Genomic DNA, 26976 nt, shown 5'->3' on the forward strand with positions numbered 1-26976 from the left:
CAGCTGGGTCACTGTCCCGTGGGTCTTGTTGTCATGCTGCGATCTTAAAGTGACCACGGCTGCTTGGGCTGCTGCTCAGAGAGAAGCCACTGAATAGTTAACCAGGGAAAAGGGAAGACAGAGGCTGTTGCTTGCAGAAAACATGGAGAAGCTGCTTTGAAAAATCCCAAGGTGGCTGAATATCAAGAACACGGCTCCTGCTGTGGGGCAGCTGTGTGTGCAGTGGGCAGCCTGAGGGCTTGGAATCAAATCTCCAGCCCAGGTCGCTGTCTCTCCCTGTGGGACTTCGGCAATGGAGGCAGAAGGCCTAAACACTACAAAATGAGGATCCCCCCAACCCTTACTAACAGATGAGGGTTAGCATTGACAGCTATCTTTTGGATTGTTAGCAGCATCCCTGAATGATGTTTTGGTGTGGAGGGAGAAAAAGGAGTGAGAAGGAGAAAGCAAACAGGATGACTTATTTAACAGGCGAGATCTGCAGAGCTCCTTACCTGAAACCGTCTCATGTCCCTTGGGTTTCCTGCTGTTTTCAAACAATTCTGATTGCACTTGAGGAAAAATTTTAAAAAGAATCTGTGAAGAGAAAGCAATGTGTTACATTTTTCAGTAAACATTTTTTAAGGGAGACCATATCTGCATTCTATTAGATTTGATTTGAAAGCGATTGTATTTCAGGTCTGGGGAATTTCAACCGGCCCTGCCTGTGAACGCACAGTGCTGACCCGGTGCAATTTGCAAATTTGGATGTTTTCAATCGCAAGCCCAGCAGCCCCTACTCCATCACTGTAGGGGATTGTTAAGTGGTTCACAAGCTGGGCTCTGGTTTGTACACGGGCTCTGGAGTTTCCACAACACAGACTCTGCAGAAAAAGGCTTCAAACACAGCAGTGAGCCCTGCTGTACAGAAAGTCCTGCTCCAGGGTTAAAAATGGCAGGACGGAGCCCACCACCCCAGGGTACCTCACAGAGGTGGCACTGCCCTGGCCACACACACCTTCACAGCTCACACGCAGAGGCGGCCTGACATGTTCAACTAATACACACAAATATCACAAAATGGTATGTTACTGTCCAAAGTCTGCCTGTGCAATCCGGGCCGGGGTTTCTATGATTAAGTGCGAGTGTCCTTCCAGACTGTCTACAGATCATCCAGAAATAAACAAAGGCACGGCATCACAGTCTGAGGTTATCACTGGGAAGACATATTTCTTTTAAAGCACATATTCTCCTAAGTGACCTATCTGTACCATTTTAAAATTGGACATCAGGAATCAGACAAATATATCAACCGAGAAAAATGGCAGAAGCAGCCTTTGCAGTAATTCATCTCATTAAAGTCTAAAATTTTGTTTCAAAATACAATAAGTTTTTCATTTATTTCACTTGCAGAGTCCTTTTCCTTAAAAAAAAAAAAAAAAATCCAGCTTTTGCAGTGTTAAAGTCCCAGGTGAGCTAGGCCTATTTCCCTTTCTGTTACTATGACAACGAAATTTTACCGCAGTCCCAAAGTCCCTTCAGAACTCTCACATCCATGCCTTGAATTAGAACTTTAAAGGAAAAGATATACATTTTTCCCAAGATTTACCAACAAAAATAAGAAGGAATCAACAATGCTTCCAAAAATTCTATTTTAAAGCGACGGTGGGTAAAAGGCTCTCATCACAACCTTCTGCTCCATTTTAACAATCACACAAAAGAATTAGAGAACGCTCCAATTAATTTTTCTTTTTACTTTAAAAAAAAAAAAAACCTAATGAGAAGATAAACAGTCAACAATAAAGAGAATCAACTCCTATTTTCCTCACGTGAGGCTCTTCGACTTTGATGTTGCTAAAAATATTTGGCAACATGCTCCCGACCCAATGTATGCATAAGGCTGGAATCTGAATCTGGAAGTAACAGCTGAGTGTTTTTTCATTATTTTACAACATTTACTTTTCGCAACTCTCTTTCAGTATTTCACAGGGTGGGCGGTGGCCGGGCATCACCTTTTGGAGCCACAGAGGTGTCATCCAGTCTTCATCAGAGCTACCTCCAGGAGGGCAGGGCTGGGAGAGCGGCCGGCCTTGCCTTACACCAGGTGTAAATTCACAACCTGCCATTGCTTTCAAAAGTGCAGGGAAACATCTGCCCACAGCCAACGGGGTGCATTAGAAGAACTGCTTTTCTTTAAGTAAAGACAATTCAGGATTCAAATACAGAAAAGGAAACATTGCTCTATGTGTACATTCCTATCCCTGTCAGCTCCGGCCACGTGCAATGCACAGGGAAGCTTTGAGAATATATTGAAAACTAGCCCCTTCTCACTGGGGTATCTTTCGAGATAACAGTCTCCCACCCCACATCACAGTTGTCCCCCAAAACTCCCAGCAGCAACTAACATCCTTTCTATACTAAAAACCAAGTCAAGTGTTCTGGATTTCAGGAAAGTTTTCCCATAACTAGACTCAAACACACACTGTGCATGTGAGACTTCCTCCTTCCTCCCCCCACTCCTTCTCCAGAGCTGATCTGGTGAAAACATTAATGTTCATGAAGGCGTTACTATTACATGAATGGTGTGATAGGTGGAAAAGTGCGAAAGAGATAAATGTTTGCATAAAATTAAACTGATTTAGGGAAACATAGAGCCTGCTGAAAGGCTTTATTCATTTTAAATTAGGACCCTAACAATATGGAGGTGGAAAACTCTTATTTTTGACTCTTTGATGTGTCTAGGAGCTGAGTTTGGGAATTATACAGCCCTGCACACTCAGGGTGAGGCATTCAGCTTACAAAGGAGAGGGGGGAGAGAAAGAGAGGGAGAGAGAGAAAGAGAGAAAGTTCTCTTACACTTAATATCTTCTAAGAGAAGCTCTGTTACTTCTAAATGGCTAGCCCCAGAAATCAGGTCTAGATTTTTTAATATATGGCTCTGAAAATTAATGAAAAGAAATTCTGGGGCTCCCATTTTTTCTTTTGCTTTTACTGATGTCTTCCACTGCTCTCCCTCCTCCCTCTCCAACCTCCATGTTCAGGGACTTGGTACAAAACCCTCTACCAACCTACCATCCATTAGCCACAGGGTAACATGCAGGGAACGAATTCTCTTCAAATCCCCTGGGTCTAGATCCCTCCGAAGCCAGGGCTGCCTGGAAAATGTCAGCTCTCTCCACTCAGAAATGGGAACCAAAATGAATTACAAGAACCAGACCAAATGTGCAGATTCTCATAAGTATGGAAGTTATTTCCAGGTTCTCCAAACAGTATTGATGACATGAATATTGCAATCACTTGCATGCTATCTTATGCAAGGCTTCTGATCTCGCTCTTAGAAGTGAACACCGAGAACTATAGGTTTACCATTGTTTTATGGATGAAGAAGACTAAAGATATGAAGTCACAATGGGAACTTAAACCCTCAGATTTCAGTCTGGCCCCTAGGTCACTGATGAAAATGCAATGTACTAGGCCAGCGCCGCGGCTCACTTGGCTAATCCTCCGCCTGTGGCACTGGCACCCCGGGTTCTAGTCCCAGTTGGGGCGCCGGATTCTGTCCCAGTTGCTCCTCTTCCAGTCCAGCTCTCTGCTGTGGCCCAGGAAGGCAGTGGAGGATGGCCCAAGTGCTTGGGCCCTGCACCCACATGGGATACCAGGAGGAAGCACCTGGCTCCTGGCTTTGGATTGGCACAGCATGCCGGCCGTAGCAGCCATTTGGGGGGTGAACCAATGGAAGGAAGACCTTTCTCTCTGTCTCTCTCTCTCTCACTGTCTAACTCTGCCTGTCAAAAAAATAAAAATAAAATAAAATAAATAAAAAAGAAATGCAATGTACTAAAAGGCATTCCTTTACTCCACAAATATGTATGAAATGCTGCCAGCACACTAATCTTCACCTGCTACCAACTAACATGCAAGGCAGGAAGGGGCTCTTCAAAAAGCTCATGGAAAATATGTATTATTAAAAAATTATGTGTGGACTTCAAAAGTTTTTGCACCAAAACAAATGTCTCTTTTAACTCTGCTTTTCCACTAATCTTTTGAGGTACTCTCTTATTTCATGACTGCAATAAAAAAAAATGTGCAGAATTGAAGACCCTCCAGAAAGGGCTACCCTGTGAGGAGAAATCACTGAAGAAAAAAAGATCAAGAATCATTGAGTTCAACTGAGTGGGTAGGGCACTTGGTTCTGAGAGATAGCTCAAAGCCACCAAGCTGAGACTAAGGATACAAATTAGGGGACAACTGATTGGTAGAATATGGAATGTCTGGGGTGATGCCTTGGCTAGAACTGGCAATATCCATGGTGGATGGGCAGCTTGTTGGGCAAGATGCTCCACTCCACGAGGACCCTTTCCCTGTGATTCTGAGGCAGGGGAAGGTGCTTGCTAATGTCACAGATCAGGACCATCCCTGTCCCTGCTCACCATCTGATGTGGCCAGCAGATGAAGGGTACAGGGGTCACAGAGGCAAGGGAAAGCTGGCTTGCTGAATAGCTACAGTAGCTCCCCCTCCTCATCCACAAGGGTTACATTACAAGACTCCCCTCCAGCAGATGCCTGAAGCCAAGCCTAGTACTGAATCCTAAGTATACTGTGTTTTCTCCTCTTCATACATGCCTATACTAAAGCATGATTTATAAATTAGGCACAATAAGACATGAACAACAAAAGCTAATAACAAAATGGGACAATGATAACAATATTCTCTAAGATTTATTAAAAACTTATTAGCTGTTTATTTCTGGGATTTTCTATGTAATATTTTCAGGTCACAATTGATCAAAGCTAAGTGACACAATAGAAAGTAAAATCTTTATATACAACGCCTCACTTAATCCTCACAACAACCTATGAATGATGAGTCATCCTACAGCCGGGAAAACTAAGGCCCTCAAGAGCTTCGGAAACTTCCCAAAGACCACAAAGCTGATAAAAGATGGACACAAGGATGGGAACCTGGATCTTCGTGATAAACTCCATCTGGTGCTCCATGTTCCCTGCACCAATGACATCATTGTGATGGTGGCACAACTCTGTGACTACACTAAGAACCACTGAATTGTGCACTTTGAAAGAGTGAACTTCATGGTGTATAAATTATATCTCAATAACACCATTAAAAAAGAACTTCAGAAAACATGATCTGAAAAAGGCAATGAAGGAAAAAAGTAAAGGAAGAACAATAGATCGGGGCGGGGGAAGGGAATAGTGAGGAATTCTGGCTTCTTGGAGACATGAGAGGACTGTAGCATCCCCAAGAAGAAAATTTTAGGCCAAAGATAATCACATAAAAGTAAATGCTAAGACTGAAAACTGCTGAATTAACTTACTAGCTCATTTGACCTATATGTGTGAAGTGTGTCATATGCACCAAGAAGGTTCGGTCACAGTGGCAGAGTTCTTGCCCTTCTGGAGCCCACAACCAAACTCTTCAAAACAATGCACTCAGGTGAGCTCCTCCAGCAACCCAAGTGAGTCTGCAGAGCCCTGAGTCTAAGACCCCAGGGGATTACCTAGAACCCCAAACACCCCTCCTTTTCCCCTCCAGTCTCTAGAATCTAGTCAGACTCTTCTGCACTGCTCAAAAACACAATGAAAGCTCTCAAGTGACCTAGCCACACCCTATGTACTCCCCAGTAGAACCAAGTTACAAACTAGGACAGGGAGGAACTCAAAACCCTAGGAAGCCGTGGCTCAACAGGCTAATCCTCCGCCTTGCGGCGCCGGCACACCGGGTTCTAGTCCCGGTCGGGGCACCGATCCTGAACCGGTTGCCCCTCTTCCAGGCCAGCTCTCTGCTGTGGCCAGGGAGTGCAGTGGAGGATGGCCCAAGTGTTTGGGCTCTGCACCCCATGGGAGACCAGGATAAGCACCTGGCTCCTGCCATCGGAACAGCGCGGTGCGCCGGCCGCAGCGCGCTACCGCGGCGGCCATTAGAGGGTGAACCAATGGCAAAGGAAGACCTTTCTCTCTGTCTCTCTCTCTCTCTCACTGTCCACTCTGCCTGTCAAAAAAAAAAACCCTAGGAAGGGCAACTACTTGCCAGCCTCCGAGACTGTAACCAATGGTCTGACTATCCCAAAACCCAGGTACTGCTCGAGATTCATGGATGAGGCCATCCAATTTACCTCCAATTTAAAATCCCAGATCTAGTCCCTTCCTTAAAGAATCAAGTACAAAAGAAACATGAGCAAGCACTGTAAAAGATACCAAAGCTTCTTTCAAGAAAAAAAAAAAAAGGATGCATATTGAAGACACAGGATCTTGGCACCACTAACAGGCTCCATTATACAAAGCCTTACCCTACACACAATATGTAAAATAGACTTCCCTCTGAAACTTAGTTCCTCACTCTCTTTAAAAAATTAAAATAAGGCTGGTGCTGCGGCTCAATAGGTTAATCCTCTGTCTGCAGTGCCGGCACCCCGGGTTCTAGTCCCAGTCAGGGCGCCAGATTCTGTTCTGGTTGCTCCTCTTCCAGGCCAGCTCTCTGCTGTGGCCCAGGAGTGCAGTGGAAGATGGCCCAAGTCCTTGGGCCCTGCACCTGCATGGGAGACCAAGAGAAGTACCTGGCTCCTGGCTTCAGATCAGTGTGGTGCGCCGGCCGCAGTGGCTATTGGGGAGTGAACCAACGGTAAAGGAAGACCTTTCTCTCTGTCTCTCTCTCTCTCTCACTATCCACTCTGCCTGTCAAAAAAAAAAAATTTTTTTTAAATAAAATCCAGGTCTGCCCACCCTGGAAACTTCCGTTATGACATGGCTACATTTTATATATGACAGAGATGAGAACACTGCACAATCTCCAAAGCCAAGAGCAGGGCACTGCTACTGGTTCTCTTTGTCTGCCATGAGGGTCAAGTAATCTGGCTGGAATCACTGATGGCTCAACTAAACATCCACTTGGCACAGCCTCACAGGCCATGTAGGTCCTTCAAGGTCTATGTTCATTGATTTTTGAGGAAGACACTTTTTATCTGGATTAGCTGCTAAACCTCCTTTTTAAGAGTCCAATAAATTAAAATATAATTGACTTCATGGTGCATGCTTCTCACCTGACAGCCCCATTTCCTTTAAAACCATTTCTGAAAACAACCAACTAAAGGGAGAGGCTGACTCATAAAATCCTATCTGAAGCAAATGGACTCTCTTCTCCCAGGATGCTCTCAGTAAGTTCACACCCTATGGGGACTCAGAAAAAAACAAGCTCTCGTATTAAAGAGAAAGGCAGTATAAGGCCATACCACCCTAAATGCACCCAATCTCATCTGATCTCGGAAGCTAAGCAGGGTTGGGCCTGGTCAGCAGTCGGATGGAAGGAGAGAGGTAATAATGTATGGACACCTCCATGGATGCATTTTCTCACCCTAAAAATGGCCCTTGTGGCAGCTCATCCTGCTTCATATGACTGATTTCCACTTGAGAACAGTGATAAATACAATGACAATGTTGTACCTTTCATCTAAGACTTAACTGCAATGTTTTGAACTTTCCAACAGAGAACACCCCTTCCTTCTCTCAAAACCTCCAGCAGAATCCAAACCCAAGCAGCCCCAAGCACAAAGGGCAACAGTCCACCTCGACCTTGGCCTGAAGACAAAGCACTGTTAAGAAATCTTTTGATCCGTGGAGATATTACTCCAGGCTAGAAAGGGCCCTGAAGCTTTAAAGGCCTTGAGAAGATTCTGAGTAGAGTCTATAAGAATGAAGAGACTCCACCAGGTTCAGCTGTCAATGGCTTCTGCAATCTTAAGTCACTTGTCAACGAGGCATCTGCGAGTGCCTGGTACTTGAGATCTGGTTGGCAAGGGGTGTGGCAAGGAGTGTGTAGTTGGCACAAATACCCAAGAAGATCTATGCAAAGGGAAATGATTTAAAAATTTTTACTGACTGGCTTCTTTAGGCTTAAACCAAAAATTAATTTTTGTAACTAATGTTCTATGTAATCCCTTTATATAAATAACCCCTTCCACTACAAATATGAATACCGAAACAGAGTTAGGTATAAAATCTTTAAACCCCATGGGCATTCCTAAGGAAGAGACACATTACCAAGAAAGCTTATTCACTGGACTATTTTAGTAAAGGCCATTTCATCTCTAAAATATTTATGTGTACAGAAATTTTTCAGGCAATAAACATTGTTACTTTCAGCTACACTCAATCTCCCTAACTCCTTTGGCTAAAACACTGATCGTGATGATTATTATAACAACAATTAACAATAGCCAGATTCATTGAGCTCATAATATTTGCCACGCAGGCATTTATTGCTCTGGGAGTAGGAGAATTAACCACCCATTTTACAGAGGTGATAAAGAGGACTCAGAAAAGTTAGATTCCTTCCCAATGTGAATTAGCTAGGAAGTGGAAGAGCTAGCAGTGGAATTCGGGTTCGTCAGGATCCTAGTGAGACAGTGCTCTGGAGGGAGCTTGGCCAAGCTTCTTTTGAAGGAAAAGGTAGAGCACATTGCCAAGCGGCTCTGCGTTCTAGGAACCGAGTGCCTCATTGATCTACATGGAGGATCATGTCGTGCAGCGACTGCCTTCTCCACGGAAGTCTGAGACTGTCTAAGAAAGTCCATGAGATACTCAGAAAACTTTGCAAGAACCCAAGTTCCAAAATCAGCACAGCTCAAACAGCTGCAGCCCCTGTAAGAAAAGATAAAATGTTGCTTGAGTGGACTAGGAAGATTCTAGACCATTTGTCCATCATAACTATGGGAGGAAAAATAAAAAGCCAGGAATTAAACATGTCACATTAGAAGCTGAATTAAATCCTGGAAAACATTTTTTGAGAATCAAGTCATCAAAGCTAAATTTTGAAAGCATTACCCAAGGGAGAGAGGAAGATCTTCTGTGATGGAGATTTTTAAATAGCCCCAGCAAGCTTATTTCTTTGGCAGCTAATCAGTGTGAGCCTACCAAGCCATTTCTACCTGATTTCAACATTTCTGCTATTATAACTATCATTATTGCTTAACATTTATCGTAAAAATTAGGGACCTGACATAAAAATTAAGGAACTTCAGAGACCAGCAGAAAGGACTAGTTATCCATGCAAAGTGCTTGAGTAAATGCCTAGTGCACAGTAGGTTAGCGGCTTTACATTTCATTAGACACACTCATTCCTTCTTCCCCTGTGTTGTTCCTGTTTCCCCACTAGGTTTTAAAACATTTCACATTCCAACAAAATCACTCCAGAAGGGGTTGCCACAAGTTCAGATCTGATCCTATAGGCACTGGCTATCTGTCCAATATTGACATGTATTCTACTTGAAGAACTGTCCTTAATTTTTGGAGGAGAGATATTCACACACACACACACACACACACACTGGGTCAAAATTCTCCTCACTGTTCTTAGTGAACTCTGGTCAGCAGAAGACTTCACAGCTACACTACACACTATGCTGGTTGCTGGGTCCTGACTGGCAACAGGCCCATCAAATCATTTTCAGTTCGACGTTCACTCCAATGACGAGTTTCTGGAAGTGATATTGCAGTTTGGCAATAGATCCTTCGTTACTAAACACACTGCCTCCCGAGGAGGTTCTGCTGTATTCATTTAGGCACCAGTAGGGAGCTGCTTCCCCCACTGTGTAAATCTGACTCCATATCGATAGACTGCATTTCAAAGCCATTTCAGGATTTCTGCCAAGCAAATGACTCCTGTAGCTCAAGTGGCAAGCAGTTGACCATCAGCAGCCACGGAAGTGCAAAGACAAGGGGCCACTTAGATTCTCAGCTTATTTCTGACCAGTCACACACCCCAGGTTCTGAGGCCCTGGAGCTACAGGTTGGGATTTTTCTCCCTGCTCCATTCAGACACATCTTCACTCTCCTGAATTCCATTACTTCGTACCATTAGGTGAGTAGAGGGGAAAATCTCTAAGGAAAAGTCCTTGCTTTTGCACTCAGATGAAAATCTGACACCATTAATGAAAATAATAATTGAACTCTTCGGGCTTGAATTGCAATGGAACACAACACTAAGAGCATGTTTATACTTCTAATTGTTATCAAATGTTTTTGGAGGGCTCTTTGCAATGTGCACAGTTCCATCTTTTCCTTTGTCTTTAAACCTATATGCTCCTCTTTGACCTATCCTTTCTTCTCCTTTCTCCTCCAGAAAAGCAAGAAACAAAACTGAGTCACAAGACAGATTTTCTTCTGAAAAAAATCTTGCCATGAAACTTCCAAATGAGAATACAAATCTATTTCCCTTTCTAGCACCATGACTCTTCAGCTGAAGGAGAGAAACGAAGTGATTAGTCAGCTATCAACTGAGTGGGTCCTCACCAACCTATTTCCTCAGTGTTTCTACCCCACCCTTACCCTCCCCCTTCCATTCTCTGCCCTCCCAGAGAAACTCATCTATGCTAGGCTGAGCAGTGAACACCAATTACACCAAGAGCCCTTTGCTGCTGCCTGGTCCGCTGGTTTTACTGCTTTGCCAGATGGTTGAGGCCAACTCTCTACCCTACCATTAATTCATAACTCGGTAATAACTTTCCCACGACTCCAGGAAATTGACATGAAGTGCAAATGTGAATATTTGGAAAGGGAATCAAGGTTGGGCAACTCTTTTACACCTGCCAGAACAGATAGCAATGAGACAAAAAGATACCTCATTATACATGCCGGAATGTTATTTTCCCTAAACCAGGGCTGAACGACCAAATACATAATATTGGAGAAAGTGGGAAACAAAGTTCAGACTTTGGGCTCCTTGTGGCATTGCTTTCTTGCTAACTTTTCAGCTTTACACCTACTGCACCTATGGGTTCATCAACTAATAACCTTGAGTTTGAGCATCTATGTAACATTATATTCTTCCGACAGATTCATAGATTAGCAGATATGAGTGCATTCTCTTGCTAAGACAGGACACCATCCAATGTTTGTTAGCATCATTAAACTAAAACTGACTTTTCACCTGCTCCCATACCATATGCAGCTGCAAATTTTTAAATTAAACTATGAAGCCATGCATAAATTTACATATATTACAGACTAGCCTCTCCATTTAACATGCAAATGTACTCCAATGTTTCAGAACACCTTCTGTCGCTAATTAATTTGCTGAATTATAATTAGACTAATCCTGCATAATTAATAAGCACAGATTTTTTTTTAATTTGTAAGCAGCTTGAGGAGATCATTCACTTCCTTCTATAAACTGCTAAGTAAGTGTTAAAAAAAATCTGGAAAGAACATGTGTGAAAAGGTATGTTTGATGTTGCATACAAACTCAAACTAGCGTGGAAGATACAGAAGTCAGTATTGATAAAGGTACATATTTGAAGCCAACAATCAAACAATCAAAAAAATCACATCCTGAGGATGGGGACTAATTCTTCCTTTGTCTCCTTGTATATAGTGTTTTATTCTTTGCCTTCTATCCAATGGATCTTCTAAGATCACAGAGGCGGGAAAGGATTAAAGGAACCGTATGTTGTATTAGGAGAGATAATGATATTAACACTCCACTGTATATCAAAACACTCTGTGCATGCTGGGTGCTTAGAAGCCCCCTTTGATGGTATTTGGAATCATTTTCATTTTGACTGCCAAAAACACCCGAGATCCGTCTAGTGGAAACAATTAAGTTCCATTAGTACTGTATCCACTCGGTAATGATCACTATGAAGGGTCCCTCTTTCATGCTGGAGAGTAGAGTCGCAAAGAAAAGTATGCATCTGTGCACTCGAAAATGTGAAGCTGTAGGGTTTTACGACCAAGCATGAAGCTTCATTTTGATCTGAAAAATAAACCAGGGTTAGGGGGCACCATGTATGGGTAAATGACTTGTTAGAAAATCTGGGGCTAGAATGGGGAAGGCCCAAGTAAGCCTAATGAACAGAGGCGCAAGTTGAGACCAACTCTGGAAAGACAAGTGTGCGATGCATATACTGGCAAGTGGAGGTTTGAAAACTAAAGAGAAGGCAGAAATAAGATTTCAGAGAAAATAGAGAGCTCCTGGGCCCTTGCAATTCAGTGAAATTACGTATGTGAGTGGCCAAAGCACTGTTGGGTCAAAAGCATGGAGCCTCTTCAAACATGGCAAGCTTCAGCCACTGCAATGCTGTGCTTCCTAGCAAATCTGTAAGTCGAAACTTCTGAAGGAGCAGAAACAATTTTCCTAAGTTCATTAGCATACCAAATGCCCTTTCTCAATTCCAGGCAGCCAGCAAATTTTTATTTATTTTTAAATTTTTCACAAAGCTAGATGATAAGCCAAGCTGGGAATTGAGAAGGAAGTTAAAAAGTACACAGGCACCCAGGAGTCCCTTGGACAAAGGCAGGAGCAGATGCCAGGGGCCCAATCACAGGAGGTACTCCTGCGATTTCCTGGAGAGACACTGGCTTCAGAGGACTTCTCTCCTCCTCATCTTCAAGGAGCACCCAGGACAGCTATGGGGTTACCCCGACAGCGAACCTAAGTACAAAAAATAGTTTGGAAAGACCTGGGCAGATGTCATCACTTGGATGGTTTAGAAACATGGACATGTGGACGCTCCTTCTGAGCCTGTCACCCATGTCGTCAGTGTCATCAGACATCGATGGTTCGGCAGAATGTTTTCAAAGCCTGAGAGAAAGGGAGCTTTCTGTGCCTTTCTGACATCCTCGGAAAGAACATACAGCAGGAACAGTAACGCTAACAAGAGAGAAAAACTACTTTCTTTAAAAAAAAAAAAAAACCCACAAACAGTCATGGAAACGTTTAATAATATCTTCAGTTTCCAGAAACATCATTCGAATGTTCCTTGCTTCTCTGTCAGATTCCGTATATCCCACTTGGAACAGCTATGCAGGTTGAGCACCTCTAATCCAAAAATCTGAAATCTGAAAAGCTCCAAATCCAAAACTTTTTGAGCCCTGAAAGATGCCAAAAATGGGAAATCATACACCATGTAACTTCATCTGATGCACAAAATTATTTTAAAATATTGTACAAAATTACTTTCAGGGTAATGTATAAGGTGTATACAAGACATACATATGGACTTCATGTTAGACTCAGGTCTCATCCCAAGATACCTCATTTTGCATATGCAAATATTCCAAAATTTTTTTAAACCCTAAAATCAGAAATACTTCTGGCGGTAAGCATTTTGGACAGGGGCTATTCAGCCTGTAATAGGAAACCTGGTTTCTCTGTCATCAGGGACATGTGCCGGTCTGTTTTTCTACAGCAGAAAATGCTCGATGGTTAAGCCCACAGGGTGAAGTGCAGGGGTCTGTCTGCCTGTTTCTTTCCAGAACATATTGGATTGAGTCCTTGTCCTACCACTGGAGCAGAGCTTAGAGCTAGAGAGAACCACACAATACACCCAACCAACTCCACCAGTGGACAGGCAGGCAGTTTTGTTTCGGTTTCAGTTTGGGGTTTGGGTTTTATTTTTCCTTCAGCTTTGCCCAGCCACTTACAAAAATATGTACTAGTCCAGAGGAAGCAACTGTGATCCATGCGGAGTTAGCATTTGATTAATCCCTGACAAGCTCTTAGGGAGAAAGAGAAGGCTGTGGCATGGAGACACTCAGGTGTACAGCGGTTGGTTAACAAAGCAGCAACTTCGGCTGACGAGTTTTCCCCTCATACACACAGTCCAAGAAATTTCTCTAATTTTATTTTTTGGCAGAAGGATTTTCCTCCACGAACACCACATGTAGTTTATTTTTGTGATTCATTCTCTCTCCATTCCCAAATTTAGGACAATGTATTGTGCTCTTTAAGTGCTACCTACACGTTGGGGGTGGGGAGGCGAGCTGGGGAAAAGGGGTGACTGAAGAAACCGAGATGATAATTACAGCAAATCCCTGTTTCATTGGAAAAATACGACAGCTTGCTTCCATTCTAGCCAAGAAGAGCCATATTCACAGTTAATGGAACCTTCATCCCCCCCCCCCAAAAAAAAAGGAAAAAAGAAAGAAGGTGTAACTTGACAGGTAGCAGGTGGTACATATGGAATTATCATTGGCTATTAACACCAGGTCGGGTATCGTATTAGCCACCTTCAGACTACATTTGGCAAACCCACATAAAAATATAAAACCAGGTATTTCAATATTCTGTCACTCCCTTAGCAAAACAGATTTTCTTATATTACTCATAGTAGAGTCAGCCGGGTTTCATTGGAATTTTTTTAACATTTTTTTTCTTAAAGAAGAACTAAACCTAAATGATGTAAAAGAAAAACTGGGACAGAAATCAGGTCAAGAATTTGATACAAAAGGCACTGAGAAAAGGCTAAGAATATTCCAGAGCTTTGTCAGTTTAGCAACCAAAATCATGTTAGCCGACTCTCATCCAAACCGCTACGTCTACTCAAGGTTCCAAAAAACAGTTATTTATTTTCAATATTTTGTTCATTGAAACTTTATTGATTCTAAATCTACTATAAACTCTGGAAATTAGCAACTATTTGGAATTTCCCAAATCTTGGCACCCAAATTGAAGCTTTTTTTAAAATGTAAGAGAAGTATATGCGTTTGATGTTTCTTCCTGATCTATAACACCATTCATTACGTTTTGTAGGAACACCAGTCAGCCTGAAATTTTCACTTGGCCCATGAGTAGGTGTCCATAATCTCATCTTTCATTTTCTCTTTTTAAAATTTTGGCTCAAAAAAAAAAAAAAAAATCACATGGGAACACAGCGCACATTGCAGACCTGAGCAGCCTTCCCAGGGAAGAGACGCAGTGGCTGGCGCTTCTGCAGGGCAACCTTAAACTTCTACTCTTTCCTGCCACACATACCACATTGTTGCTCAAAAGTGTGGTGGATTCCAAGGCCAGGCGAAATCATCAGAGCCACCTGATTCCAAAAGTTGGAGCTAGGGATAAACTCTCCCACCCCAGCTGAATGAGCTTTCTCACCCCATGTTCAAAGAAAGACTAAATGTGACTGGGGAAGTTTCATAAGAACACAGTAAATCAGCCTTAATTTTCTTAACACAAGAATCTGAGTTCACATTGAGGTTTCAAAAGTCCTTGACAGAGGCCAGCCCAAACTTCAGCCTTCCAAATAACTTCCACACTGAGCTGTTTGGCTTTATGTTTCACAATGCTGTAAAAATCCAGATAATTTCTAAAGATTAGAGTTCACTTTAGGTGTTTATTCTGACCTTCATTAAATGAGGCCTATTTTTAAAGCGTGGTGTAGTGGACTATCTCTACACAGTAGAATCACTCAAGAGCAAATAATCAGAATGACTCAAAGAAAACCCTTCTTGAAAAAAAGAATGCAGGAGTATAGTTGTCTACAAAAATTTTAAACTTCAAAATAGTTCAATCACCGATTTAACTTGCCAGAATAGATATCATTATTGAGTCAACATACACACATTTACGTGCACACACATCATAAAAGATAGGGGTAGCCCAAAAATATATGTTATATTGAGTCCCCCAAAACTCAGTTGAGACTTTCAGTGTCCTTGGCTTTTTCACTGTCCAAATAGCCTTTGAAAGAAGTACAGATAAACCAAATGAACCATCCCAAGTTGTTTTGGAATATGGCAAAGAATTAAAAGACCAAAGTTTTAACAACGGTGGCAGACAAAAGGTCTAATTAGCATATTCAGTATCTAAGAATTTGCAAAAACCAGAGGCTTGGTTTTACCTACAGGAGCCTCCCTGGCCCCTGAGTTTACAGCTGGGTTGCCAGTTTCTCCCTGTGCAGTGGATGATGGAATATGACCATTAAAGTTTAAAAAAAAAAAAAAAAAACTTCCCTTGGGAAATCATCAGCTGACCTGGAAGTAAAACATCTCAGCCCTTCACTCAGAGGCCACAGAGCCTGTTCTGCTTTCTCAGGGATCTGTGGGATGGGGTCTAGAAGCATGGGAAAGAGAGACCACAGCTCCCTGGGGAAGATGCACAGAAGAGTCGGCACGCCGCGTTGGAAGAGAGGCCACTCTGCAGCCCAGTGCTCTCTGCTGACTTGGACACCAGGGACCAGACATCAGGCTCCCTGTGCAAACCCATTGGCAGGATCGCCACTCCCAGAAATGGCCAGAAATGTCTCTGGTCCAACACCATAACAAGGAAGTCATCTTGTTTCATATCTGAGTCAGAATTAACTGGCTGCTCATTTGGTCTGAATGGAATATACAACCCCTCCATTCCTCCTGGCTAAATCCTACCTTGAAATAGAAAAGAATTTGAAAAATCAGACTTGGGGTTTTGTTTGTTTGTTTATATCTCTGAACATGCCAAGGTAATCACAAGAAAACTATGATGAATATACAGCTAGATCATATTCCATGTTTAATGCTTTTATGTAAACTTTAAAAATTTTTTTATTTAATATATTTGAAAGAGAAGAAAAGAGAGAGAGAGATTCTTCTCTTTGTTGGTTCACTCCCCCAGATGTCCACAACAACAGAGCTGAACCAATCCAGAGCCAGGAGAAAAAAACCCTGTCCAGGTCTCTCACCTGAGTGGCAGGGACCCAACTACTTGAGCCATCACCATTGCTCCCAGAGTCTGCATTAGCAGGAAGCTGGAGCCAGCAGCAAATGCCAGGGATCAAACCTAAGCACTCTGATGTGGAATGTGGGCATCACAACTATTATCTACACTGCCTTGCCAAATGCCTGCCCCTACAATTTTTTTAAGTGATCAAGCTGTTATTGGGTTAATGTTTTTCTTAAATATTTTAACCTGGGTTGAATGTTTATGCTCCTCCCTAATGAGACGACTCATTGAGAAGGAAGGATAAATGTCATCTACTTTTCATGTGATCTATAAAATTAATCTCCCATGCTTATGTTAATACCAACAATGCAATGTAGGAGGCAGTGCGACCTACAGAATTGAACTTGGGAGTAAGGAGATCATGTTCAGTGACTGCCTGTATTACTGACAGTATCATCACCTGGCTGTACCTTCCTCGCCTACTCTCTCCCCTCATCTACGTTCTCACATATCTTCCCTGTAAAATTGGGTAATACCTCTGAGAGATGCAGGGAGAATTACTTAGGTGCTTTGGGAAACAACTCAAAACACCTTTTATAACTTTCTTGTGAAATAGCAGATATTGTTAATGTTCCCGCTGTAGAATCAGCCTCTGGTAAATAACCACGACACACTTAGTAAATTGTCTTTTTCCTTAGTAAAAGTGATTCTCTCCTGAGCTTAGGCAGGTGACCCTCCACCCACAGGGTTCTGTTTATTTCTAGAGAATAAATTACACAAAAGAAAGGTGCCGTGGTTAGTAATTAAGTCGCCAAGTTAAGGAGGGATCAATGCTTACACTTCAGGGGTTAAATGAAAAGCTGATGATGTCAGGAAGGAATTCATGTTCCGTATTCCGCTGTAAAACAAACGGGGAGCTCTGTGTTTGGTGCCTGAGACATCTTCCGAAACAATAAATCAATTTAATATCAATAATTGCCAGATATATGCTAGATTAAATGAACCAACACAGATAGCTTTGTTCACAGAGAAAACAGGGCCAAATGGCTTTCATTAGCATGACTAATCCCAAAGTTTTGTGGTTCCATCATCAGATGGCTGAGCCTGAATTTTGACTCTTGCAATGTATGATCTGGTGCAAGACATTAGAAGTCCAGCAGTTCAGTGCCTTTTAACACACATGCCAAATATCAGAGCATCAAGGTAACACTTAAAGCACCTATATTTGCTAAAACTGTACCCAATGGGGCCCGGAAACACAGCTGCTGTGCAGAAGACCAGGGGTTTGCTCTTCAATACACGCAGAGGCTTTCCCAAGGCCTGTTTTGAGGGTACTTTGGAAACACATTTCGGCCTTGAGGGGACAATCTTCACACACACCAGCCTTGTTTCTGTAGCTCTCCCTGCAACCCTGGTCATACCTGTTGCGATTATAGGACTCAACAGGGCCCTGCATCTATCCCCAACCCCTGAGAACAGTCCCCCTTTTGTGGAAATCTGCACGTATCTTGTCCCCTTGTTGGTCAGTCTCTGATTCTCTGAGTCCCCTCTGTTGCTCACTCTCGTTGGTCAGTCTCTGATTCTCTGAGGCCACTCCCTTGTCCCCAACATACTATCACATCACTTTGGCCAGTCCTTGTGAAAATACTTGCTCAGCTGCCCCTTGAAGTGTGTGTGTGTGCACATGCATGTGTGTCAACTGCCAGAAACACAGAATCACTCTGCAGGGCCTAATCACTGGGTGGTCAAACCTCTGGGCAGCCTGCTTTGGAGGTCTGTGTGAGCCACAGGTCAGAGCAGCTGCCTCTGAGTCACTAGGGCTGTGGGACCCCGAATCCCTTCATAGCCAATCTGGGGAAAGGAGAAAGTACTCAGCTTTCCATTTTCATGACAGAAAGAAAGGAAAGCCCTGTTAGCCAGTGTGGAGAATGCATTTTAAAGGTCAAGTGTGACTACCCCTATACCAGAGTTGTAAAATCACAGGCTCTGGTTATAAATGTTCTTTAAGTGCAACTGATATAGACAGATATCAGCCAATTTCTTAGAAGGTTCTCCCTGCCTATTTCTTTGCAGGCTGTACTTGCTTTTTGTTGTGTAAGGGGGGAAGGAGGGGGAGGGAGAGTTGCTAATTATAACAGCTCTCCTACCTTCCCAATTTACATAATTGCAAACTATCCCTCAATTCCCTAACCCTACAGGTGTTCCCAGGTGTCTCCTCAGTTCAGAAGGGTTATGAGAACTCTCAGTCCTTCTCCTCTGAGGCAGAGCCACCAGGTGAGGGCCCCACATACCACTGGGCCCCCTCATCCTCTCCATATGATGGCCTATTTGAGAAATCCAGGCAGGTTCACCCACCACAAAGATGGCATTGCAAACTGAAGGAATATAGGAAGCACTGTGAAGTCACTCATTCCACCCCCACCTTTGTTTTAAACACCAATCCTTCTAACAGTCTTCTCAAGGCTGCTAAGAAATAATAAACTATTGCTTGGATAGGGTGGGGATCAAATGTCTTGGGAAACATACTCAAAAGTTCGAGAACACTCACGTATCTGTGAGCTGGACGTTGATCTCTCTGCCTCAACTTGAAAAGGTGGGACAGCTATTTCTCTGTGCATCACCCTCTCTGACTCAGGGTGTGCTGCATCGAGGGTCTTCATCTAAGCAGAAAATCTTCATCCATACATGACACTCATTGATTCCTCCATGTGCTCCACTTTGTCAAAGTGCAGGCATTAAAAACTGATGTCCAGCTCACCAGGACATGAGTCATTTCCATATTCTCAGGATATTGCTGAGATTTTACCACCATCCGATTCAAACAATAGTTGATCATTTCAAGACTTGAGAAGTACAGAAGGAAGTTCTTTTCATCACCTTTGAGGCAACTAAACTCACCAAACTGAGCTAACATTCTGTGTAAAGGATCATAACAGATCAGTCTCCCTGGGAGGAGGGAGAATAGACCATAAGATCTTCTGGGCCTACACAAGGATCTTGAAGTCCCAGGGTTCAGGAAGAGGAGGCATTTCAGGACTGTGCTGGTCCATTGTTTATGTCCACTGACTAGGCTCTGGCACCAGCTATTTAATCCAACACTAATCTAGGTGGTGATCTGAAAGGTATTTTGTAGATGTGGCTAACATCTACCATCTATGGTTAGTAAAGAAACCACACTTGATCATGTAGATGGATTTCATCCTATCAACTGAAGGCCTCAACAGCAAAAACTGAGATTTCCAGGAAAAGAAATTCTGCCATAAAACAGTGGCATCACCTCCTACCTGCACTTCCAGCCTGCTGGCCTGCCTTATGGACTTCAGACTTGTCAGCCCCACCCCACACCACCCCACAAAGACCCAATATCTAATCATTCTTGTTGGTTCTGGTTCTCTGGAGAACCCAAGGGATGGGTTGCAAAGACCCAACTTAATGCAAGGACCTACTGGAAATTTCCTTGCTATAGAGAACTTCCATCACTAAAGAAACTTGAAGATGAAAAAGAATTTAATAATACTGAAGGGGGGGGCACCTTTCTGCCTGGGTGGACAACCCCTTGCACAAGTCGCTGGTGCATATTAAACTTCATAGGGACCTTCCTTTTTAGTGTTAGGAAAGTGGTAGGACAGAAGGCATGAGGAATTTGTGTGATCTGTGGTGTGATAGCCTTGCAACACCTATTTTTAATACATTGGAATGAAACGTACTCAATTGGAGCTTCAATCCTAAACAGAGTGAGTTTACTGTCTACTGTCATTATTATAGCCCAGGTATAATTAAAGTGTGTCAAGTTTTGCATGCTTTTTTTTTTTCTTATTCTCTGAGAAATCCCCTACTTTTCTAGATTGGTTACATAACTCTAATAAGAAAACCTTGTTAAGAATAAAATCTGGCCTACATTGCCTGAGGAAAAGCCTAGAATGTATTTACTCTATTGGATGAAAATAGAAACACGAAGAACCATGCCCGTCATGTAAGGAATAAGGCTCAGCCCTCTGCTTTCATCTGCATAACTGTAGCCAAATTTCCAGCCACTGTCAGAAAAGAGCTCCCCTAATTAATAGGGAAAATAAATCGGTTAGAATCTGGTAGGGGTAAATGTTTTTCTTTAGGTTGAACTGAATCAGGAAAAAAATCAAAAGCATGGCTAGTGTGGATTCCTGAAACACTTAGCCTGCTTTCTTTGGACTGTTGGGCACCTAAGATATGCCCGCTGGATTTCCTCTTAGAAACCTGGCCTTCATAAACTTAAACCTTTATCTGGGCTAGCTGTGAAAGAGAGCAAGAGAACCCATGCGGATCTATCACATTCCTCCAGGGAAATGGAGGGTGGAAAGGAACCAGAAGAATCGCTCTCCACCAGGAAGTGGACCAAGTTTGGCCAACCTGTAAACAGACTAGGAAACAGCCCCTACTTTCCAAGAAGCACCTGCTATATGGGAAGTCCCTAGCATGCTGAATTCTTGCAAGGATTAAATAAAATCTTATGCCAACTTTGTGAGATGTCTCTATACCAACACCTAATAAATGGAAGTTGTTGGTATTGTTATTAGTTCAAAAAGAGCCACAGGAGTTCAAAAGAAAATAAACCAACTAACTAATGCTTATCCTTGTGTTGACCAGTGATCCATCTGCTTATATTATTTCATTTAAATGTTCATGACAATCTTTGAGATATATAGTATTCCTATACTATTTTATATAGATGGGGAAAACGGTGTAAAAAGATCTTCAAGAAGCCTTTTAAGATGGCAGAGATGGGATAAACACAGGGCATTTTTCCTAGAATTTCCTTGTTCAACCCCTGTACAAATCCAATTTTTGATAGGGAGAGAAGGAATCAGTGCGATTTTTTCCCCTAAGCATTTCGTCAGGAGTCTATGATGATTGGATCATTTGATACGTGCCTACTGAGAGCACACACCATGACTTTTTATTACAGGTTTATTTGGATTCCAAGGCAGGGAGCCTCTATTTTAATACTCATTCACTTCATGCCTTCATTCCATTCCATGCAGTAATTTTTCTTTTCTGTTTTTGAAATTTTCTAAGGCTCACTCATCTTTCAGAGAACACATAAGCACCAACCTCCTTGTAAGTCTTGATCCTTTAATCTGCATTGCTCCCTTTTTGGGATAACCACACCCACCCATGAGGAAGCGACATCAATCGCAGGTGATTCTCACATCTTCTACACACAACCCATTGGGCTTCCAGGCCTTATTCAGATCCAGATAACTGGCGAGAAAATACCAGAATCATGGCAGAAAGGATCAAAGTTTACTCAAAGTCTACCAAGAAAAATGGGATGCAGAGGACTAAGGAGAGAATTGGAGGAAAACCATGGAAAATGGGGAGTTGGGATACAGACTTCATGGTGGCTTAAGTGGGGGAGAGAAATGGAGAACAAAGTAATAAGGCAAAATCTTAATTTGCATTAGTGTTCTTTCTACGCAAAGATGCGTAGAAAAACTAGAATTATTTACAATTACTTTTGGCAACTTAAATGTTTGGGTGTAACATCACGCTAAAGGCAGGGACAGGTGGACTTTTGGCTTTATGTAGATTGTTATCTCCAAGGCTCATTCAGGACCATGTATATTTGTTGAGTGCACCACTTTTTTGGTACTGAATTTTACAGTGATTGATATCACAAGTAGTATGGGAAAAGCAGTTCCAGAAGACCCAAACTAGAGTCCATTACTTCACAGCTGTGTGACCTTAGGGAAGTCACTGAGCTTCTCTGAGCCTCCCTAATAGTTTCTATTTATGTAAGAAGTAAGTAAAACACTATATGGGTAAGTGTGTTGGGAACACATAAAGTGCTACATAAACATCATTGTTCAGTGCTTTGCAGGGACTCTTTAAATCGTGTTGATCGATTGACTGATTAATTAACTCTGGGCAGCTTCTTTAAAGTTTCTTCATGTAGTTGAGAAAGGGATAGCCATGTAAGACAAGTGACATCCAAGAAAATCCACTACAGAAGCATAGTCCAAGGGCTTTGTCAGTTTATAAATTTACTTGCAAACAAACCTCTTGGTATTGCTCAATGAATTTGACTTTGGTTGGGATGATGAGATTTGCTGGAAGACATTTAGACTGTCATTTTGTCATTTCCTGCATGTGTGAGGATGAAAGAACCTGGGTTCCAAAAATCTAAATGAAGAAGTCAGAGATGCCAACCGCCTTGACCAGCTGCAGACACACAGAAGGCATTTCCGAGAACACTGGGATTGGATTGAGTCTTAAATACAGTAATCCCTCTCGCCCGCGGAGTACGCTGACTGCCGGGTAAGGTTTTCATGAAACGTCTCAGGGTTTACATGGCCTCATAAAAACAAAAAAGACTTGAAGTTGAATAGAGTTGAAGTAAATGAAGCTTCAAACTAAATTTTTATTGAAATTCTCCCCATTGTCAGCCGACATTTTCAATTTTCATTTTCCTGCCTCAGCCCATTTTGCCATAGAAACTTGGATGTTTTCATTGAACAGCAGCCAGTGAACATTGGACTGGAGGGGCATACTATAAATTTGGAAAAATAAATAAATGCTTCAGAACTTCCACTTGAAAACCACAGCTAAAAATGAAATCAAATCTGACCCACCCCTTTTCTTTTAAATTGTGGGAACAGACTTAGTCTGCCTCGATTTTCAAGTCCATATTAAATTTTATATAAGCACCTTAGAGATCAATGCACAGCTTGGTCTCAAGCAGTTGCGGAACCTTTGACTCATACAGCAAGGTATGGACAAGTTGAATCCGAAAGTATCATCCCGTCTACCCCAGCTTCTTTAATAAACATGTGTGCTTAAAAAATAAAAAGGGAAGAAAAATTGGTTTATAGGCATAGAGAGAATAATTCACTCCAAATTGCTCCTTTGATAAATGTGGACAAAAGAATAAAATTTGTCACCCTGCTAATATTACCATCAATATTTTGTCCAGCTACATTCCTTCCAATTTAAAAACAGTTCAATATCCCTTTTACCTTCAAGTAGCAGCACTTAATAAACAGTGATGGATGGTTTTTATTTTTGTTCGCATTTCAGTCTTCCCTGCTTCTGCTACAAGGGGACTATTTTGCTTGGGGGAAATGTAGATCTTCCGTCTTCCTTGCATTGACATGCATCCCTCAAGGAAAGACGGCCATATTTAATTCATAACCCCCATCGGCTACACAAACATACAACTTCCCATCAATTAGGCAACACAGAGATGTTGTTAAAAATCAATGAGCTTATTATTAAATATATTTTTTTCATGTAGCAATAATAGTTATTGCTGCACTATTGTTATTACTGCAATGTCAGCTGTTTAGGCGCTTTCAGAGAGTTTGATTGGCTTTGATCTTGCTAGCAAGGCATTCTCTGAAACAAGGGATCTGAGTGAGGCTTCCCTGTTCTGTCTTCTGCCATAGATAGAAGCCACCGAGAGAAGGGGGAAATGCATGCTGTAGCAGAACAAGCCCTGGATTGGAGGTAGGAGACCTGGGTTCTAGTCCCAGCTCTGCACGTAGCTAGCTGTGTGACCTTAGGTAAGTCCCTTCCGCATTCTGGCCCTTAGTTTTCTCTTTACAAAAATAAAAAGGGGTATCCTCCCCGAGCCTTCCATTCCAGATTTTAGGATTCCTTAAAAAATTCTGTTTTACGAGCAAAGGAAATAAGTAGAAATGGATGCAATTCAGCAACACTCAATTGTTTCTTTTCCAAAGACTCCCGATGTAAAAACAAAAAGGGAGGGGGGAGCAGAGCGTGAGAACGCTACTGAATCTGGAGCAGACATTACATTGATCCAAAAACCAAATATGCCCATATTTGTGTTTTCATCCTCGTCGTGTGTTTATTAAAAATAATTTTGATATTTTGACACATGCCACTACTGTGGGAGCCTCCTGCCTACAAACAGAGATGTTAAAACTGTGCCAGCACATGCAAAGGTTAAAAACAACATTGCACAAATTTTGGCAACTACATCATATGCTGTCTGGCCACGGCTGATCTGAACCGAGGCCCCCGTAATTACAGGAGAAGGTGGAACAGGTTTGCTGCTAATTGGAAAATTCTGCAAATGGCAGCACTGAAGTAAATTGACAGTCGTTAGAATATTAGCAAAATGAGAGTACTGATTAGGAAAAAGCTCAGATGCAGACTTTTTTTTTTTTTACTGCCGGAATCTACTGGCAAATTGATAATAAAAGCTGAACTTAATAATAACAGCTGTTATTTGACCTGGTAATATTTTTTTTTAATCTGTTGCTGTTCCCAGACCAATAACACATAAAGAAGGTCTGTATCCACTGTTGCAAAATTATTTTGAATCCCAAAAGGTATATTCAGACTCAGGGAAGGCAAACTGCACTTAAAGGGGCAGCCCGCCACTAGTCACGTTCAGATGAAAATAAACTCACTGGCAAAGCTGTGCGATGTTCCGCCCTCTCCACCTTCCCCCAGGACTTGCCAGGCCTGCTGCTGTGTTCGTGTTTGCTGTCTAGAACTGGGCCTGAATTCCACCTCCAGTTTGCTTCCATCGGCGATTGGTGAAAATAGCAAAGTTAAGTAATTTTTCTCTTCAAAGAGGACAGGAAGGAAACTGTCAGCCTCTGAGGCTTCTATCAGCACTTCGCTGGATATATAATTTTCCAATCACTGCAGGCAGAGACGTACAGATGGGAATGGATATATTAATTAGAAATGATGCTGTGACTCTTGGTAAAGAGACTATAACTGCACCACACATGAGGGGGCTTCAAATAGTTTGAAAAAAAAAATCAAATTAAAAGGTAAGTTTATCTGATGTAAAACATTTTTTAAATCCATGCTCAGTACATCATGATACTCATTTCCCCTGACCATGCTGATGGCCCCTCATACTTCTTCATGAAGTGGACACACATGAATATGCCGAGAAGATGTTCATTGTCAAGTCCTCTGACCCACTATTGGGGGGGGGAGGGGTAAACTGATATGAGTCTTTCTGGTTATGACAATATAAATCAAAAGTTTTAAAAAGGCCTTGCACCCAACAATTCTAGTTTAAGCATTTCCCCCAAAGCCAGAACCATGTTTATGCTCAAAGCTTTTCCTACAGAAGATGTTCCCTGCAGAATTAGGTGTAATAAATAAAATAGTGGAAACCACATTTGTCCTGGAATAAACGACTATAGGACTCAAAGGAATACTCATGATTATTAAAAGTATCTTATAGAGTAACATGTAATGAGACTGAAAGATAGTCTAGTAAGTTAAAAAAAATAAAAGCAATAAACAAGATAATCATTCTTTTTTTAAGTACAGAGAGAGAGAGAGAAGACCAAAAAAGAGCCAACCAAGAGGATAAGTGATTTTCTGTGGGGTGGGATAATGGGTCATTTCCATTTTATTTTATTTTCTTTGTCCATGTTTTCTAAATTTTCTAAAAAGATTGTGCATCGTCGCAGTCAGAAGAAAAACTATAAATTATTTTTAGAAATAAAACCTCTACATGGTTTCTGTTGTTTTCAGCAAAAAGTCAACGAAGGCAATGGGGAGAGTAGCATTCCTGAGTGGCGATTTGGCTTCTTCAAGGCAGAGTTCTGCTGTTTCCCACGACGTAAGTTCACTGTCTATCCAGGGAAAGACCCCAGCCCACTGAAAGCAAATCTGAAGACTCCAGGTGAAGAACCGGCCTGGGGACTGTGGTTAATTTACACACAAACACCCCAGCCTCCTTTCTGATACCCGCTCTCCGGAAACTGTTCAATAACACTTCAGGCCCTTCCGCGTTTTCCTTCTATGACTCTGGCCTCCGTACTCCAGCAGTTTTCCTCTTTTCTTTTGCCCTTATTGTGATATCACAGAACCTCATTAATTCTGAATCCGGGCAGGAAGGAATCCTTGTAGCTCTCACATTTTGTTTAGCCACTGCTCAAGGGGAGGGGAGCTGGCGTTGGAACCACACCAACCCAAATCCAGCCCACAGTCTCACAAAACACACTTGTCCACATCCCGTAAGTCAAGTTCACTCCTAAGTAGATGCCGTCATGCTGCACTGGACCCTGTTTACAGATCTCTGCATATTCAACTGCAGCAACAAAACGTTAGTGGCCAGAGCTCACACGACACTCCCTGTACTTGACTCTCAGCCAAGAAGCTGAGTGAGGCTGCAACATTTCAGAGCTGGCCCTGGAGTGTGTGTACTTTTGCTGGGGCAATGATGGATGCATTGCGTGTCCCATCAGGTTTGCTTAAAAAAAAAAAAATCCTTATTAATATCCTACGGCGCCATTGCCAAAAACATAAAATTCCAAAGGTAAATCCCCTAAGTTCTAGCACTGCCAGAACTAGTATGACTAGGCTTTGCTCGGGGACTGTAAACTGCCACAGTTGCTTCTAGCGAGGCACACAAAGCCCACCCCATTAGCTTCAGCCACAGGACCAAGCGACTTTCAAGCTGCTTCTCGCCAGGAGTGTGGGTGGGCAGCGGGCAGGATCCCAACGCGACAACTAGACTCAATTGACTGTAACCCAGAATTTTTTTAAAGTGGCTTTTTTGGATGGTGGTGCCCAGCGGCCCCCCAGCCTTCATT

General features: G+C 42.3%; 1 protein-coding gene across 1 annotated transcript in view; it reads right to left on the reverse strand.

Moving 5' to 3' along the window:
• The window catches only part of EBF2 (EBF transcription factor 2), a 201989-nt gene that overhangs the window by 59740 nt on the left and 115273 nt on the right, over positions 1-26976 (reverse strand). The window contains exon 7 of the mRNA XM_062213232.1: positions 495-576. Coding sequence (XP_062069216.1) covers positions 495-576 — 82 coding nt within the window. The remainder of the gene's footprint in view (positions 1-494; positions 577-26976) is intronic.

This window comes from Lepus europaeus, chromosome 16 (genome assembly GCF_033115175.1).
Source record: "Lepus europaeus isolate LE1 chromosome 16, mLepTim1.pri, whole genome shotgun sequence".
Taxonomy (NCBI): Eukaryota; Metazoa; Chordata; class Mammalia; order Lagomorpha; family Leporidae; genus Lepus; species Lepus europaeus.